At 48.3% G+C, this 20,004-nt stretch overlaps 1 protein-coding gene and 1 pseudogene across 1 annotated transcript; one reads left to right on the top strand and one right to left on the bottom strand.

The window, feature by feature from the left end:
- Window positions 1–4,565: 4,565 nt before the first annotated feature.
- On the bottom strand, window positions 4,566–6,557 carry LOC125545408 (protein NRT1/ PTR FAMILY 5.10-like). Its single transcript, XM_048709333.1, has 4 exons — window positions 6,333–6,557; window positions 6,030–6,247; window positions 5,505–5,935; window positions 4,566–5,411 (listed from the first exon to the last, which is right to left on the bottom strand). The coding sequence occupies exons 1-4, from the start codon at window positions 6,454–6,456 to the stop codon at window positions 4,622–4,624; spliced, it is 1,563 nt and encodes a 520-aa protein (XP_048565290.1). The 5' UTR covers window positions 6,457–6,557; the 3' UTR covers window positions 4,566–4,621.
- Window positions 6,558–6,954: 397 nt separating this feature from the next.
- LOC125545407 lies at window positions 6,955–9,625 on the top strand (annotated as a pseudogene).
- The last annotated feature ends 10,379 nt before the right edge of the window (window positions 9,626–20,004 follow it).

Raw genomic sequence — 20,004 nt, 5'->3', positions numbered from 1 at the left:
TTTGCTAGATTGTGTCACCATCGTAAGTGTGTGGTGAAATTTGGTGGATTGCTCCAAAAAAAAGAGTTGTCTTGAGGAATTTATCGAGGTGACTCAGCACCGCCGCATATATTTTTGTTTGTTGGTCTCTCGAACCTCCACAACACGAGGAGTAATAAATATTCTAATATGCTTAAAATAATTAAGAATACATTAAAGTTTCAAATATCTTCTCTATGTATACATATAGATGTTTTTACATATATCATATATGTAAGATTAATAATATGTGATTTGTACTCCATTATGATCCACATATTTGTCCTTTTTTCTATACACCGCACCACAAATGAAGAGCTATATTAATGAGAATTCATCCATGCATAAGACACGTCTATAAGCACAATTACAACATTTTTTAGAATTTTTGAAGTTGTCAAATAATATTTTTGATTCTTTATTTTCAAAAAAATGCTCCACGAAATCCATTTCGCATTTTTGAGTGCATAAGAGTATCATTATGTAGTATAGCTAGGATGGTTGTCGTGCACCACATAAGATTATCGTTCATTTAATGATGATGCATAAAATTAATGTGTGAATAAATAGGTGTATCATTATACCTGGTATCATGTTTATGAAAGTATTTATGATAGTGACGATGATGTAGCTGTTTTGGATTTTGCAACAAAAATATGCGACCTATTATGATGGTAAATTTGTAATTTTAGTGTTGTTAGATCTAGGATGTTAGAGTAACTCTAACAGATTCACCATATGATATTTGAGAGTTACTTATCCAAAACCACCACACTTGGGGCTAGGATAACAACTTAGTACCAGATTTGAGGTAGGGTATGAGGAACCACCAAATTCGTGCCTAACGACTAATGCGAAGCACTGATTGTCCGATAACCTCAAGAAACAGCAAAACTAACAAGCTGGGCCTAACTGTTGGGCTGACGTGGCGTGCTTGTGTGGACAATATGATGAGTTGGACGAGGGTCCCACCTGTTAGTGACTCAAGCGTTCTTTTTTTTGCATTCTCCTTTTTACTTCTTCCTTTTTCTCCTAGGCATTTCAACAAACAGGTTATGGGCGACGCCTGGAAATTTCACCTGCTTGGCGCCGGGGTGCCGTGTTCTCGAGGTACACCAGGCTCGGTGCTAGCCTTCGACCGCAGCTACGACCAGGCGAGCCTGCGCACCATGAAGCCAACAGACACCGCATAGGCGAAGCTGCGCCGGTGGCACACCATGGAGCTGACAGATGCAACCAAGGTAGTTAGAGTCGGGATTCATAGTTGGATCGATTTTCCCTAGACAGAATCGAGTCGTAGTATTAAGTCGTGGAATCAAGGATTCTACTAGATTTTCTCAAATAAAATATTTTTGGATCCACGCAAGAAATTTATATGGGTTCTATAGAATTTTAACACTAAATATAGAGCACAAAAAGTACATATCAAAGCTAGTTGTATTCCGCTTCTTTTCATGGCTATCCTACTATCTAGCTTTCATGTATGGAACATATATAAGAGGGAAATATATAGAACATTTAAATCTTCAACTCATGCAACCTACTTAGGAGGTTTTTTAGAGTACTTAAATAGCCGACCACTTGTATAGATGACTTGCAGTGCTGAACCTTGAAGGGTCTTGCTCTCCTTGTCTGATCAATCTTGAGGCATCCTTCTTCTCACGTCAATTCCATCCGTCGACAACCTAATACTTAGTTTCGATCTAGGGTATCTGAGAGCCAGATCAAAGGTATCGATGGCTGAGCGTTTTGGCTTGGGAGGGGAATAAAGGGCCATGAGGCATGTGTAAAAGGTTTGGATTATGGCATACTATTATGATACAACTAAACAAATGACTTAGATAAATTAGTAGAATATTACATAGTCCATAGCATAGTCGGGATTCTACAGTTTTGTACATGATTCTATGATTTGGATCGCGACTCGGCGTGGATTCTACCTGATCCGAATTCATAGTGGGACTTGGATCGACATGCTTCTGTAGGGCCGTGAAGTCATAGGATTCTAGGAGTCAAGTCGGGATTCTGACTACCTTGGATGCAACCGCGGCAAGGAGTAGCTCGGGTGGAGCCATGGTGTTCTTTTGTAGTTGTGAAGGCCACGGTGGTCTCAGGCTGCTCGTGCTCGGCGGGGGACACCCTTGTCAAGTGTCGTCGCCGCTATTGCCCCCGTGGCCAACAGCTCGACGTGCTGCAAGAGAAGATCGTGGGAGCGCGCAGCAAACACGTTTGTTGCACACGACTGGAGCAATGGCGAGCTAAGGGGCGGTTTGTGCGGCGGCCATGGGCTCATGTGGCGGCTGGCGGAGCAGCTCAGGGCAATGCCATATGCAAAGCTTTAGGAGGATAAGGGGGGCGGCGGGCTGCCTTGGCCGACGGCGGCGATGGCCTTACGAAGGCGGCACAAGCGGAGCTCCTCGACGAGCTGGTGCGCGAGGGCCTCAAGTCGTCGGCGATGGTGACTTCGGAGTGGTCCTTGATCCTGGTGGGATATAGTGGGGAGAGAGAGATAGAGATGAGGAGGAAGAAGAAAATAGGGGGAAAATACATGAGGCTGACATGTGGGACCCCCTCCAACTCAACATATTGTCCACACAAGCATGCCACATCAGCCTGACAGGTGGGCCCAACTTGTCAGTTTTGCTGTTTTCTCGACCAAATCTGAGCATCAGTGCTCCGTGTTACAGATTAGACGCAATTTTGGTGGGTTTTTGTGCCCTGACATAAATCTGATACTAAGTTGTTATCCTAGCCACAAATGTGGTGGTTTTGAATAAATAACTCGAGTTTTGAAGCTCGCTCCATATGGATATGGAGGCCGAGGCCGTTGTGCGTACACACTGAGTCGCCATATGAGGCCTCCATATCTTTTGTTTTCTTTTTTGTTTGCATCAACCCAATAACCACACACTCGATTGAGGGATTAAAACGCTAAATACAAGATAACATTGCATCACAATGTGGTTACATAGGTGTAAAGTCGATTAGCAATTTTTTTCACTAAACCGATGACTTTTTACGTCTCGGGAGAAGCACTAGTTGCTCCTTGCCACGATGATGGTGAATGCAACGCACGAGGCATATGCATATGTTTAGAGTCGTCGTCTACGCACGACAGTTGACGGTCTGACGACCTCGTCTTCGCCCCCTTCCCGCTGGTTGTCGTCGAGGAGCTAATACCTAATATAGTAATATGACGTGATTCGTCTCGGTCCATGACAACATCTCTATGTAGAATTTGCGCCATCTGAACCGCCCGCTCTCCTGTGGCAAGTCTGTCTGCTTTCGTCGTAATGGAGCCAGACGACATGACCCCTCTCTAATAGCGACACCTTCCCCCATCGGTATGCTCGAAGATTTCGTCGGGGCAGACAGCAGAGGCAAAGTCCTCGTATAGCTCATCCCATGCCTCCTCGATGGTGAGGCGAAGGGGAGCACATGGTGGTAGATGCGGGGGCAAGATCTCTCTTGAGTGTGCTTTTGGATTCCAATCTGGCCACTCATCGAGGGTTGGATCTTCCAGCGCCTTTTCCAATGTGTAACAATCATCCTCCTCCTCGGCAATGAGGTTGGCCTCCTCCGCCGCTGATGCCTCGTCCTTGATCAACTCCTCCTTTGAGAGTGGAACCCAACCAAGCCGCGCGGGAAGCGGCATGGCTATGAGGAGAGGGAAGTGGAGGGTGTGAGTAATCATGTTTGAACAGGAGCTTGTGAGATATTTGACCATGGTGACGACCTTTTTTATAGCCACTGGGGGAGGGACCAGGCAGTGGGAAACGTGGCGTTGATGGACACAGGCAGTCGGCACGAGGCCGACAACCATTAATTGGCGCGCTTCCTAGTGCCATGACGTCTTCTGCTCACTGTACCATTGATAGGCGAGGAAATGGGCCCCATGGGAAGACAAGAAGAGAGAAAGAGTTGAAACTTCCCTTCCATGCGAGCGATTGGTGGATGATGTGCCCTTCATATCAACGCCCAAAGACTCCAAATACAAAGTCTCACGGGCCGTACATGAAGCGCGCTCCATAAATTATGGCGACTGTGTCGGATGGCCACTATGCTAGAGTGGCCCTTTCAGCCAAGATCGCCATATTGACGGTCATTATGCTGATCAGGGCTATGTGGCGACTCGTTGCACTTAGCGTTGGGGGTTCCATGGTTTACATGAAGAATGTGTGAACATATGTTCAAAATATGTGAAATTACACAGCAAATAGTATAATTTCATCGAAATATCATCACAATTCCAACAAATAACCCTAAACAAGCTTTAAGTTGTAGACATATAGTGCTTTTTTAGGGAATATAGACATATAGTACCCCGTCTCGTAATGTAAGACGTTTTTGACACTAAAACGTTTTTTGACACTAGTGTAGTGTTATAAAACGTCTTTACATTATGGGACGGAAGGAGTGTTACCTATGCGGTATGCCGGTATAAGTTGTTTTCCATTTTCTGAGAGCGAAACCCCTCCTAGTATCGTACCGCCTGTCCTACATCATCCTTATGTATAAATGTGGGCCAATTAGCAGACTTCGATATGTGATTTATAGGCCACCAAAATGCAAGACTAGTAGCCAGTTATTATAGGGCAGAAAATCACTGCACCAAAACACCCTTCTTCTTAGGCACATACACCCGCGCAAAGTACATGTAAGCAAACATGCCTAGAGCACTGAGCACGGTGAGAAACCAGTAAAAATAATCGAGGTGCCCTCGGTTCAGGTTGTTGGAGAACCAGCTTCCCCCGGCGCTAGTGGTCACCCTGTCAATGGCATACACGACGAAGCTACTGATGAAGTTCCCGGCTCCGGCTATGCTCAGGAACAGAGCCAGGCCCAAGCTGCGCAGACCGTCAGGCACCTGGTCGTAGAAGAACTCCTGCAAACCGACGATGGCGAACGCGTCGGACAGACCGATCAGCAGGTACTGCGGAACCATCCACAGCACGCTCATGGGGATGGTGACCTCAGGTTTGTCCAGCAGGCCGTAGTCCCTTGCCACCCGGAGCCTCCTCGTCTCCACAAGAGCAGCAACGACCATCATGGCGACCGAAATCGCCAACCCGACGCCGATCCTTTGCAGCGCCGTGATGCCGGAAGGGTTCTTGGTGTGCTTCCTGGCAAGCGGAACGACGACCCGCTCGTAGACCGGCAGGAAGATCATGAGCGATGCGTTTACCAGGTTCTGCAGCGAGGCAGCTGGTACCACCAGGGTGCCTATCCTCCTGTCCAGTGTGCTTGCCTGCTTGGTGAAGAAAGTGAACCACTGCGAGAGGACAACGGCGTAGATCAGGCAGGATGCCCATATGGGGAACAGCTTCAGCAATCCGGTGGCTCCATGATCCCCCCTCGGCGGCTCCAGCAAATTCTCAGAATCATCGGGCAATCTGCATGCCAAGAAAGATGGTATGCAAATAAGGTTTCAGTTTCAGAAGAACACGTTTAACAACAGGAGGTCTTCAGAATCAACGGGATTTTACTTGTTAGCACTTGGTAACGGATGGAAGCGGTAGGTCTTGGTTCCGAGGCAGAAGACGGCGAGAGCGAGGGCCATGGCGGTGCAGGGGATGGCGAAGCCGAGCTGCCAGCTTACGCTCTCCTGCACGTAGTTGAGGACGGAGACGGTGATGGTGTTGCCGCCGTAGGAGGCGAAGTACCACCAGTTGAAGAAGGAGCTCCTGGAGGCCAGCTCCCCGGGGTCGTTCTCGTCGAACTGGTCGGCGCCGAACGCCTGGACGCAGGGCTTGTGGCCGCCCTGGGCAAACGCCACCAGGTAGAGGGAGAAGAAGAAGAGCGCCACCTGCGCGGACGATGAGCTCGTCGAGCATCCGGCTGAGCCCGGCGCCTTGCCTGCGCATCCTGGTCGCTCTCCCGGCGCGAGCACCGTCGACAGGGTGAGCATGGCTAGCCCCTGCAGGACAGTTGAGGAGCCAGACTGATGATGGTGCACAGGCACAGCAGAAGTAGTGTGAGGCTGTGAGCCAAAGTATGCTTTGGTGTGGTACCAGGATGTAGAGGAGGGACGCGCAGATGACGGTGCGGTAGCGGCCGAGCCAGGAGTCGGCGACGGCGGAGCCGAGCAGCGGCAGCAGCATGGCGGCGGCGAGCCACGCGTTGACGGCCGACGCTGCGGCCGCCGTGGACCGGCCGAGCGGGCCGGTGAGGTAGATCATCAGGTTGCCCATGATGCCGCAGAAGGCGAACCGCTCCGCGACCTCCACCCCTACGTTGTTACACCCCGGAAGAACCTCAGACTTCAGACACAGATAAGGCGAGGATGTGCTAGTATGTCTCTGTCCGAGGCGTACCGATGATGAAGAGCGCGGCGGGCCACCCGCCGGAGCTGCCGCAGGAGGCGGGCCGGCCGAGGTGGTCCACGGCGGACAGCGGCGGCTCCGGCCGCGGCAGGAGCGTCTCCGCCTCCGCCTCCATTGCCCGCTCCTTTCCCCTTGCCTACCTCCTGCTCAATTTTCTACTCTGCCAACTGCTACCACATCACTGATTGCCTGTGGCTACTCCAACATCCAAGATTCCAAAAACATATAGTAGAATAATCAGCAAACATTATCTAGACAAAACGTGCACAGCGCCAAAGCCACGGTGGGTCAGCCAGGAAGATACGGCAGATCCTACTTCTACCTCTGAACGGCGCCCCTGTGAACCTCCACTGCAAGCAGTGAGACTAGCCATAGTGGGTAATAACTTAGCAGTAACATAAATTTCAACTCAGCAGATTTGCATACGTGGCAATGATTTAATGAGGAAAGAGAGTATAGCAGTAACATAGCTGGTTACCGTAACTTCGAGCTTGGTCCCACAATTTTTTAATGCAAATCGATCCACTGCGGCGTCCCCATCGCGAAGGAAAATTCCCCACCGCTCCATCCTCTTCCTCCCTGCCGCCTCCATTCTCTCCCTCCCTGCCGCCTCCATCTCCCTCGCCCCACTCTCCGTCTTGCCGCCCAGCGGCAGCACTGGCCGGCGACGCGAGTCCACCTGAATCATGGCCAAGTCTGGTGCCCGTAAGGAGGCGGCACCAGTCCGGTCATCGGCGACCTCTCCGCCGCAACAGCACATCCCCGGCGCCCCGGCAAGCTCGTGCGCCAACCGCTGGCCACAGCAACTCTTCTACCCCGGCGCTCCGACGAGCTCGTCCGCCAGCCCCTCCACACCACCGTACATGTACGTCCCTCTCATGGAATCCTCTACTGCAAACCCTACATGGTATAAATTTCTGCTTTTAATTCAATCTTCGCCAATTGCAATTCCTTTAGCTCGAATACCTGATTCAGCGTGTGTAGATCTTCAGGGAATTTCTGTACTGCCAAGTCTTTACTCACATCTAAGTCTGAATTTCTAAATCTGATTTAGCGTGTGTAGGTGTGGCCTGAATTACCAAAACCGTGAGCTTCAGTTGACATCCTTTTGCTTTTGCTTTCTTCATTGAACAAGTGATATATCACATCGAGACACTAGTTAGGACATGCTTTTTGAACAAAGGATTGATTATGGTTCATATATAGCAGAAACAGTAGGATTATCCTACTGCAGTTTTATTAAGATAAGTATTCACAAGTTAGACTTTGATACAAAGAGGAATAAGTTATGTGCCTGACCAAATACAATCATTTCGAACAGTCCAAATACTCCAGGTCACCAAAATAGATGTGTTCTGTGTTAAGTCTATCTCTTACAGTAGCCTAAAAAATATCTTGTTTAAGTCTGTTTCTGACCAAATCCAATTGCATACCTCATGAATTTGTTTAGTGCGCTTGATAATTTAATATTTACAATACTTCTGTTAGAGAGATGAGGTGTTGTACAAAATTTCATTGCTACTGTACTATACTCATGACTTCTGATATTTGTAACAGGAGGCCAATGTACACCCCTGCACCTGAAGACTTGCTAAGTTTTGGACAATTCCTTCCAATGCATAATTATAATTTTCAACCTCCGCAAGTGCAGCATCCTATACAAGGGCACCAAAATATGGATACCAATCAACCGGCTGATGGTTCCGATGATGAAGCTGGAGCAAGTATCATTGATCCTTCCTCCCTCTACACACTAGATCACTACCTTGTCCAGATGGACATGTTAGACTCATTCGCCAAGGAGATCGCAATAGAAGTGAAGGAAAGCCTTGACGCTCAAGGAAGATCAAGCAGAAGTGGTCCGAGGATTTACGTGAACAGGCCACGTGAAGAAGCTGCTGAGCAATTGGTACGCGACTATTTCTGTGATGATCCTACCTACAAGAAGAAGGTATTTCGTAGAAGATTTCGGATGAGAAGGCCCCTTTTCGAGCGTATCATACATGCACTAGGAGAGTGGTCTCCAGAGTTCACGCAAAGGAAAGATGCTCTTGACCGTGATGGACTATCTCCATTGCAGAAATGCACATCAGCTATTCGCCAATTGGCATATGGTACTCCCGCTGACGCTCTCGATGAGTACCTGAAGATTGCCGAGTGCACATCAATTAAGTGCTTAAAGCTGTTCGTCAAAGGCGTGATTCATATATTTGGTGATGAGTATATGCGAAAACCCAATGTCAACGATGTGCAGCGCTTACTTGATATTGGAGAGAGTCATGGGTTTCCTGGCATGTTAGGAAGCCTCGACTGTATGCACTGGCGTTGGGACAAATGTCCCATGGAGTGGAAGGGACAATTCACCAGTGGGTATAAAGGCGTCCCTACTCTTATTCTAGAGGTGGTTGCTTCTTAGGATCTTTGGATATGGCATGCATTTTTTGGTGTTGCTGGATCCAACAATGACATCAACGTGCTTAATCAGTCAACGTTGTTCCTTGAGCAACTGAAAGGGCAAGCTCCTCGAGTGAACTATAATGTCAACGAGAAGGAATATCAACTTGGTTATTACCTTGTAGATGGAATATACCCAGAGTGGGCAGCATTCGTGAAGTCGATACCGATGGCTCAAACAGAAAAACAGAGGTTGTTTGCTAAACATCAAGAAGGTGCAAGGAAGGATGTGGAACGTGCATTTGGTGTGCTCCAGGCGCGATGGTCTATTTTACGGCGCCCGGCACGTTTATATGACCGGGGCGATCTCCATCATATTATGTTAGCCTGCATCATTCTACACAACATGATAGTTGAGGATGAAAAAGAAGAGGCGGGGAATATGCTTGATTTGAATGAGGAAGCAGGCTCATCAATTGTTTTCCCATCAGTATTTACTCACGGTGGCATGCCAATATTTGCCGAGGTACTTCAAAGAGATGCTAGAATTCGTAATCGTCTGATGCATAAGGCTCTAAAAATGATTTGATTGAGCATATATGGAGAAAGTTTGGGCGACGATAGATTATATTCGAGACTTGATCCATGTTGGCACTTATTATTGAGTAACATAGAGCATAAGGCTCTAAACATGTTTTATATATTTTAATTATATTATATTGGCACTTATTATTTATTATGGGTCCGTTCAAATTTGTGTTCTTGTATTTATATATGGGTACTGGCAAACAAAATTTCATATTGATACATGCCACATATAGATCACAAAGTTGAAGTACTAGTATAGATCCCACAAAACAATAAATGAAAATCTCAAGTTACTACCTCTATGTTACTACCCACTATAGAGGTAGTAACATAGACTAATAACATATGCATGTTACTACTATATGTTACTACCCACTATGGCTAGTCTGAGTGCAATTTCTGCATTTACTGCAACTTTACTGAAGAGGACAGTGAAAACAGCACATCCAACAGTTAAAGACCTAAGAGCAACTCCAAAGGGCTGACCCATTTCGTTCGCCTGCGTCCGTTTGGGTCGGCACAGACAAAAGTGGCGGCCCAACGCGCCGACCCAAACCCAAATCATGTCCGCGTCGTGTCCGCGCCGACGCATTTGCGGCCCAAATTTGCGCCCCAAATGCGTCGGCGCGGACGCCGAACGGACGCTTCGCGCGCCTTCTCGCTATCCGTCGCGTCCCCACATGGCGGCCGTCCAACTACCCGCTGTTCACGCCGTCAGGTTAATTTATGACAACGGGCCCACACATCAGCGACGGCGCTCGTCCTTTTTTAAGCCGAACGTGCGGCGGGGCCGTCCTCATCCAAACTCGCCGTCCCCATCTGCCCACCCTTGCTCCCTCGTCGCCGGCAAACCCTAGCCACCGCAGCCATAGCGACGATGGGCCTCTTCTCCGGCGCCAGCGGCAGCAAGGCCAAGGGCAAGTCCCCCGCCACCCCTTTCCCCTCCGAGTTTCTCCCACCCCCGCCAGCGCCTCGCCGGCAGAGGCAGCGCGTCAGCGTGCCAGTGCACCAGGCGGAGTGGCACTGGCAGAACCGCCAGCCGCTGCCGTATCCCGACGTGACGCTGCCGCACGACTGGCATCTGGATCCAGATAGGATCCCAGTGCCGGCGGTGCCGCGGTCGGCTCGTGCTCACGCAGAGGAGGTGCGGCGCCGGCGGGCGCTGCTGACGGCGGAGCAGCGCCGCGACTCCGCCTACGCAACCGACTCGCCCAACTGGGCGAGGTGGTTCGCCTTCGAGCACGAGGAGGTGAGGCGCCGGGGCATGCGCGAGGTCGACCGGAGGCCAACGCCGCTGGTCATCCGCGAGGAGGACCAGGCGGCCCTTGCGGCCGTCTACCATGAGAGCGAAGAGGATGAACGGCGCAGAGCGGAGGCGGCGGAGGCGGAAGAGGAGGCCCGCGGCGGGCGATAGCGTGGTGCCGCCGGTGGCCCCGCCGTACCCCATCAAGCCGCAGCCGGAGCCGGAGCCCGAGCCCATCGCGCGCTTCTCCTGGAATGGAGTGGTGCGCGAGTGGGTGTCTGCGCCATCGGTCTGGCTAGGGGCGACGACGGCGCAGGAGTAGGCCTACCTCGAGATGTGGCGCCAGCGCCGGCTGGCAAAGGAGCGCCGACAAGGCGAGTACGAGGAGATGCTCGAGCGCCGACCTCGAGGAGGAGGCGCGCGAGGCCGCAGCTACACAGGTGGCCGCACAGCCCCCCGCTCTGGCACTGCCTGCACCGGCACAGCCCGACATGGCAGCGCTCTGGAACACTGTAACGCCCTCGATGCGGCTATATCTCCCACGTGTCGAAGCATGACTTAGAGGCATAACCGCATTGAAAGCAATGTCGCAAGTGAGGTAATCTTCACACAACCCATGTAATACATAAGGGAAAGAGATACATAGTTGGCTTACAATCGCCACTTCACACAAATACAAGAATAAAGCATTAGATCATCCAAATACACACAAGGTCCGACTACGAAACCAAAATAAAAGAAGACTACCCCAAATGCTACACAGATCCCCGATCGACCCCAACTGGGCTCCACTACTGATCAACTAGAACGACACAACATAAAAGACAAGATCTTCCTCGAGCTCCTCCTTGAGCTCGGTTGCGTCATTTGCACGGTATCCTCGGCACCTGCAAGCTGGTTTTGGAAGTATCTGTGAGCCACAGGGACTCAGCAATCTCACACCCTCGCGATCAAGACTATTTAAGCTTATGGGTAAGGTGAAAGGTATGAGGTGGAGGTGCAGCAAGCGACTAGCATATATGGTGGCTAGCATACGCAAATGAGAGCGAGAAGAGAAGGCAAAAGCACGGTCGAACAACTATGATCAAGAAGTGATCCTAGAACAACCTATGTCAAACATAACTCCAACACCGTGTTCACTTCCCGGACTCCGCCGAGAAGAGACCATCACGGTTACACACGCGGTTGATGTATTTTAATTAAGGTCAACTTCAGGTTGTCTACAACCGAACGTTAACAAATTCCCATCTGCCCATAACTGCGGGCACAACTTTCGAAAGTTCAAATCCCTGCAGGGGTGTCCCAACTTAGCCCATCACAAGCTCTCACGGTCAACGAAGAATATTCCTTCTAGCGGGAAGACCCGATCAGGCTCGGAATCCCAGTTACAAGACATTTCGACAATGGTAAAACAAGGCCAGCAAAGCCACCCAGATGTGCCGACAAATCCCACTAGGAGCTGCACATATCTCGTTCTCAGGGCACACCGGATGAGCAAGACGTCGAGTAAGCCAGCCCAGAGTTGCCCCTGGTAGCCGCGGACATCGCTCAGTTGGACCAACACTTAGAGAAGCACTGGCCCGGGGGGGTTAAAATAAGATGACCTTTGAGCCGGCCGACTCAAGACAAAGAAAAGGCTAGGTGGCAAATGGTAAAACATATGTTGGGCCTTGCTGGAGGAGTTTTATTCAAGGCGAACTGTCAAGGGGTTCCCATTATAACCCAACCGCGTATGGAACGCAAAATCCGGGAACATAACACCGATATGACGGAAACTAGGACGGCAAGAGTGGAACAAAACACCAGGCATAAGGCCGAGCCTTCCACCCTTTACCAAGTATATAGATGCACTAATTAAATAAGTGGTATTGTGATATCCCAACAAGTAAACATGTTCCAACAAGGAATAACATCTCCATGTTCCAACAAGGAACAAACTTCAATCTTCACCTGCAACTAACAACGCTATAAGAGGGGCTGAGCAAAGCGGTAACATAGCCAAACAACGGTTTGCTAGGACAAGGTGGGTTAGAGGCTTGGTTCAACAATATGGGAGGCATGATAAGCAAGTGGTAGGTATTGCAGCATAGGCATAGCAAAAGAGCGAGCAACTAGTAAGCAAAGATAGAAGTGATTTCGAGGGTATGGTCATCTTGCCTGAAATCCCGCAAGGAAGAAGAACGAGTCCATGAAGAAGACAAACGGACGTAGTCGAACGGGTCCTCACAAACGCGACATTACCGGATTACCGAGAAGAAAATACACCGAAAAGAAAGGAAACAATATAGTAAACAACCACCACATAAGCATGGCACAATGCGCAAACAAGTATGATGCATGTCCGGTTTAATGAGGCATGGCATGGCAAAGTGCACAAGCAATCCTACAAATTAAGTGGAGCTCAAATGCAACGGAGTTGCATTTTGAAGAAAACACCACATGACTTATTTAGTTCGATCTTGTTTATGTACCCAACAATATTAAATGTTGATTAACATGGCAAGAGGGTGAAGCATAATAAAAGTACCTAACTAGGCAAATTTAAATGATTCTGGAACAACAAGCAACAAGTCCGGAAAAATCCTCATGTGCATATTTTTGGTTATGGTACTGTTCTGCCCTAAACCATATTTTAGAGTTGTTAAACATGCAAAGTGATGCCACCATGTTAAACTAGGCATTTTCCACCCCATTTACATATAAAGTTTGTTAAATTCGGAGTTACGGTTATTTAGTTATGCATTAAAGCATTTTGACAAGTTATTTAAGCAAATTTAAACAAACATCATTTTAAACATTTTAGACAAGGATGAAAAAGACATATTGTGAAACTACACAAAATTCTAAGCAACTTTCATATAAAGTTTGTTTAATTTGGATGCACGGTTTGTGAGATATGATATGCATGATGTATGAGGGCTTTTCTGTGAATCTGGCAAACTCTGGATAATAGCTAAGGTCGCAGCGCAGGGAAAAAATAACACGGGCCGCATCTGGCTGGGCCAATAGTGCACAGGAGGGCTGGGGGTTTCTCACCATGGGCCGCGGCCCGATACTGTGGAGAAGGCGGCCTAGCAGGGCACGGGCGACTGGGCCTGATCGAGGCAAGAGGCAGGCCGTACGAAGGCTGGGCCTTGGCGCAGCGCGGAAGGAAGACGCGGCCCAACCGCGGATCTGGGCAGGCGAGGCCGGTTCCTGCATGTGCGGTCGAGGGGCGAAGTCAACGCAGGTAGGGGATCGGGCGACCTTGCTCTCTCTCTCGATCTGGACAGCGGGGAGGCACTGCATCTAGCGCGTCCCGCTGCTCGTCAGAAAACAGAGCAACGGCGGTGCTTGACAGAAAGGCAGCAGCAGGACTTGGGCGGAGGACGGCCTGAAACGGCAGCTCAGCGACGGGGTCCTGGACTTGGCAGCGGGGAGCTCCATCGTCGAAGGGGAACGGCAGGACGGCGGCGGGTCTCCATGTTCCCGGGCGGCCATGGCGGCACGGGACTTCGCGCGGGCGAGGTGGACTTGGGGCTCCGGCGGGAGGAACTTGAGGCGCAGGGCGAGGTGAACGGCGGCAGGAGGTGGCTCCCGTTCATGGCGGCGCCATCCTGGTGGCTTCCTGCAGAACGGGAGGGAGAGAGAGAGAGAGGTGAGCTCGGGAGAGATAGCAGGAAAAGGAGAGGAGGAGGAAGAACGAGGGAAGAAATAGAAGAGGGGCGGCGCTCATCTGTTGGTTGTAGCTGCCGGCGACGGCCGGACCTGGAGGCTTCGGTGGTGGTGGTTGAGGTCGCTAGCGGCGGCGTGCGAAGGGCATAGCTGCTCTCGATCCCTCCTGGATCGAGGCACGGGACGAGGCACTCAGGCCTTGCGGGGTTGCGGAGAACCAGGGAGGTGGATCGAGTGAGTGCTGGCTCTGGTTGGTCGGGGATGGATCCCAAGGAAGGGGATTGGGGTGGAGGCGGCGGCGAGGAAAACGAGAGAGACAAGGGAGGTTAGTGGTTGGCTGTGGGTGAGATCCCAATGGGGATTTTGGAGATAAATGTAGCGGCAGCCGCAGGGACAAGTGCCTAGAAGTTAGGGTTTGGTCTAGATTTAGACTAGAGAGTGTATATATATAAAGAAAGAGGGAGACATATAGGGGCTAATCCGTTCCTCCAAATAAATCGAGTGGTCGAGAAAAATAGACTAGGAAGTCCAATTAGCAAAACGGAGACGTTTTGTAGATGTTTGGGGATGATCCGGATCCAACGGTAACGACTGTCCGGGTCGGGTCCGGGACAACTTTTCAGACGCGCGCGCGAGGAGGGCCGCGGGCTGACGAGAGAGGTTAGGTAAGGCCTGGCGGAGAGTGGTGGTGGGCTGAGAAGAGAGGAGGGGAAAGCAACCCGGCAACTATTTCCGGAGACCGAAAACGTCCGACGTTAGACCGGCTATACTGCCGCTATAGTTAAAGGTTGGGCTATCAAACAGACTCCGAACATGATGAAATTTGACAGGCGGTCTTCCTACACTAAAATAAGACCGCACGCCAACTTTCAACCCATTCCGAGAAAATTTTCGGCCACTTATAAAATAATATTTCGGACATGCCACGGGCGCGTGCAAGTGTGTCTGGGCTCAGAACGGACAACGGGAAGAACGAGGAGACCCAACGGATGCAAGTTTTGAAAACATGATGATGCAATGCACATGATGACATGATGAAAAGATGCAACACGCAAGCAAAAGACAAGGCAACAACAACGAATAACTGGAAGACACCTGGCGCAACGGTCTCGGGGCGTCACAACACTCCACCACTACGAGAGGATCTCGTCCCGAGATCTAGAATGGCACCGGAGGGAAAACGGATGAGAAAAGAGAAGAGGTAAAACTAAGTTGCTTCTTTGACAAATGAGTGAACCCAAAGAACCTTGAAAAGGTTTGAAAATTGAAAGAAAGAATGCAACGAAGTAGAACAAAGTTGAAAGCACTCCGTAGGGAAGAGTTTCAAGGAAGAACAAATTCGACAATCACTCCGGTTGAAACGGAAGGCAAAAACTTGATAAAATGAAAAGAACTTGAGCAAAAGGGCACAACACTCCGGTTATATGGATAAGCAAAAAGAACGAACACGATTCTGACAAAACAAGAAGATGGGTTGAAGAGAGCAACATCACAATGCCTCCGGAAGGAAGAAATAGAAAATAGATAATTGAAATAAAAGAATGGAGAAGAAATGCCAACTTCTGACACAAAAGAGTTTGAAAAGGCATCCTTAGGAGAAGGGTCGAATGGATTTGTTGGAAACCAACAACGAAAAGAGTAAGCTTGTGTGGGCTTATGAAGAACATCTCAAAACTACGAGGTGAAATTCTGCCACTAACGGAAATGATAAATTGGATTGATATGAATAAGGAGACGAGAAGATTATTTTCACCGGAAGGATAAATGAAGAACTTGGATCATTTATAAGCACCACAAATAGCAACAATCCTTAGGGAAAACTTTAGGTGAACTATAACCCAAGATAACTCCAACGAAGAGGTTGATGGATTTAAGATATCTCATTCTTGATAACTTGTGAATCACGAAGCACGAAGGGAAATATCAAGAATGACATAGCACCACCTCAAAATATATGCGTGAAAGAATTGCACTCCGGATTGGAAGATGAAGAATGCTTGAGCTCCTTAGAAAAAAATCTCAATGAACACTGGGAGAAGGGATGTAAATCCTTGATGAACCATCATGTAGAACCTTCATGAAGAACTCCGGTACACAAAAGGAATGATCCAACGAAAGGAAAGAGAAGTTGAAAACACAAGGTGAAACCTTGTAATGATTTAGATGGATCCTCGTGGTGATATAATTGAAAGAGCTTGGAGCTCCAGAAAAGAAGATGAACAAAAGAAATCAAGAATTTTGATGAACCTCCGGAATAAGGAATTAATCGCTTGGATGAAACAAGAATAAGAATTATGTTATGCGTATCCTTCACCAATTTAAATTGATGACAAGCAACAGATTTGGCATACCACTTATTCTCGTAGAAAGGATTAATATAGATATAGCGCAACCTTAAGGAAGGTCTTCAACGAACCACCGGTAGAATTGAAACCACGAATGAATTGATAAGGAAGAGAAATCTTGAACGAACCAGCGTAAGAATTAAAAATGAATGAAGTAAAGGGATGAATCACCGGGTAAGAATTGTGAAATGAACGAAGATACTTGAGACAATCTAGATACATGAGAACGAAGGGATCACGAACTGATTAGAGATCACTTGAACGATGCACCGGTAAGATTGGAGAATGATAGCTGAAAGCTAAGAAAGAATAAATCTGAGATGATGAGCTCCGGATGATCAAACTGAAAATACTCCTGAATTTGCTCCGGATAGGTGAAAAGAATTCTGATGATCGAAAACAATAAAGAGAGGATGGTCTCGAACTAGAACCACGACTCTCTGAGAAAGCGGATAAGATATGTAGGAAAAAAACTCTTCTTCGGTCTTCAAATGACGACGAGAAACACCACCAAGAATTATTGAGGCACACCAGAATGAAGAATGGAAAAGTTGAGCCAACGATGAAAAGAATTTGAAAGATCTTGGAGAAATACATATGACTGATGATGAATCATTCTTACGTCAAACTTTGAAATGAATTTGAGAATAACTCCGGGTACATAAGAAGAGTCAGGTAAGATCCTGGGAAAAGACCTGTGGGTTAGGTTCCACTAAAAAGATACATCGTTGAACATTTTTTTGAAGAGAGATTGCACCGGTTGAATTAAATGGCTTGAATGATATAACATCCTCGAAAGAGTTTGAACGAAAGCAGAGTTGAAACATGAATCTTCAAAATATCTTGAGCACTCCGGAACAATTGAATAGCGAGAGGTGAATGATTAAGAATTGCACCGGCATGAGAAAGCATTGAAATGAGGAAAGGATATGATCAACACTAAAAGCTTGGATTGAATCCACCGGAGAAGATAAAAGAACAAAGAATGATAAACTTGAGGCTCCGTTAGAATCTTCATGAGCATCACCGGGTAAGAACATTGACGGAAAAGGAATGGAGAGACTTCCCATCAATAAAAGGATAGTTGAGTAAAAATTCTGAGTCCTCGGAGAAAACAAGGGAGGGAGGGCGGGAAAAAACAAAGGCAACTTGGAGACGGCTGAAACAAACACTGTTGAAATGAACTAGTAATAGATCTTGCTGATGTTGAAATGATCGGATCCACTTGAAGAGAAGCACACCGGTGAAAAGGATTGACATGACAATCTCGATGAACAAGAAGGATTAGTATTCACATAGGAGTATGAGAACACCACTTAGGAAAAGGTATGGAATCAACATTTGACTTCGAAGCAACTCGAATACCACAACTCAAAACAAAAACAAAGGATTGGCTTACAAAATAAGCCGGAACAAACATATGATAGAGATTTCATCCGAAGTTTTCGTGGTGGGGCCTACACGGGCTCGATCGTACAGCACCATCATGTACAAGGCAGTGCACATGACATACGAAGCGTCCCCGAGTCGGCATAGCCAAGGACTCTTTAAGACACAACGAGACCACTGTAAAACCAACCGTGGATAGGCGGACCACTAGACGTCGAACCCCAATTTCATATCATACCTCTGGCGGAAAGATATCCTAAGAGCTACTTGAATTCCCACTTATAAACTCCCGAAATTTTCCGGTTATGCAATCACGTGTTGGGGATACAGGGGAAGCATAATATCTCACCCAAATCTAGCAAATCCTACATCCAGCTGTATCCATCCTTCAACACATAACCAAGAAACCTTCGGAAATCGTCTACCTCAACCTTCGAAAAGGATCCGTTATACGAGTTATGGCAATACTCCCGAACTCCCGCCCCAGTACTGGGTGGCGTCGAGGTTATCTCACCAACAACTGCATAAAAGAGATTTTCGATGTCGGCGAACTAAACTCAGGTATTCCAGAACTTCAGCGATAAAATTGTGACGACAACACCTCGGAGCTCAACTCCCCGGGACACTGCCACAACCTCTAAAAGTCAGGAGGCACCAAGAACAATGTTCTCGTCACAAAACCATCGGAACAATTCCAAGATACCCGTGTGATCCTAAAAAAAAATTAGTGAAATTTGAGAAGAGAAGAGTCAAAACTCTACGTCAGGATGCCTCACCAGAGCGGCGAAGGGACTGGGGAGTAAAAAGAATTCCTAAACTCTCCGATATATAATTCCTAAATGACTCAAAACATTTTTCTAGACTCAACTCATCCGCTAATTCGATCAAGCAGTGGGGCTCCTAAGGTCGGGGAAGGCTCTGATTACCAACTTATAACGCCCTCGATGCAGCTATATCTCCCACGTGTCGAAGCACGACTTAGAGGCATAACCGCATTGAAAGCAATGTCGCAGGTGAGGTAATCTTCACACAACCCATGTAATACATAAGGGAAAGAGATACATAGTTGGCTTACAATCGCCACTTCACACAAATACAAGAATAAAGCATTACATCATCCAAATACACACAAGGTCCGACTACGGAACCAAAATAAAAGAAGACTACCCCAAATGCTACACAGATCCCCGATCGACCCCAACTGGGCTCCACTACTGATCAACTAGAACGACACAACATAAAAGACAAGATCTTCCTCGAGCTCCTCCTTGAGCTCGGTTGCGTCATTTGCACGGTATCCTCGGCACCTGCAAGCTGGTTTTGGAAGTATCTGTGAGCCACAGGGACTCAGCAATCTCACACCCTCGCGATCAAGACTATTTAAGCTTATGGGTAAGGTGAAAGGTATGAGGTGGAGCTGCAGCAAGCGACTAGCATATATGGTGGCTAGCATACGCAAATGAGAGCGAGAAGAGAAGGCAAAAGCACGGTCGAACAACTATGATCAAGAAGTGATCCTAGAACAACCTACGTCAAACATAACTCCAACACCGTGTTCATTTCCCGGACTCCGCCGAGAAGAGACCATCACGGTTACACACGCGGTTGATGTATTTTAATTAAGGTCAACTTCAGGTTGTCTACAACCGGACGTTAACAAATTCCCATCTGCCCATAACCGCGGGTACGGCTTTCGAAAGTTCAAATCCCTGCAGGGGTGTCCCAACTTAGCCCATCACAATCTCTCACGGTCAACGAAGAATATTCCTTCTAGCGGGAAGACCCGATCAGGCTCGGAATCCCAGTTACAAGACATTTCGACAATGGTAAAACAAGACCAGCAAAGCCACCCAGATGTGCCGACAAATCCCGATAGGAGCTGCACATATCTCGTTCTCAGGGCACACCGGATGAGCAAGACGTCGAGTAAGCCAGCCCAGAGTTGCCCCTGGTAGCCGCGGACATCGCTCAGTTGGACCAACACTTAGAGAAGCACTGGCCCGGGGGGGTTAAAATAAGATGACCTTTGAGCCGGCCGACTCAAGAGAAA

The sequence above is a fragment of the Triticum urartu genome, chromosome 3 (assembly GCF_003073215.2).
Source record: "Triticum urartu cultivar G1812 chromosome 3, Tu2.1, whole genome shotgun sequence".
NCBI classification, from domain to species: Eukaryota; Viridiplantae; Streptophyta; class Magnoliopsida; order Poales; family Poaceae; genus Triticum; species Triticum urartu.
The sequence above is the reverse complement of the archived record's forward strand: the minus strand, read 5'-3'. Positions and strand labels throughout refer to the sequence as shown.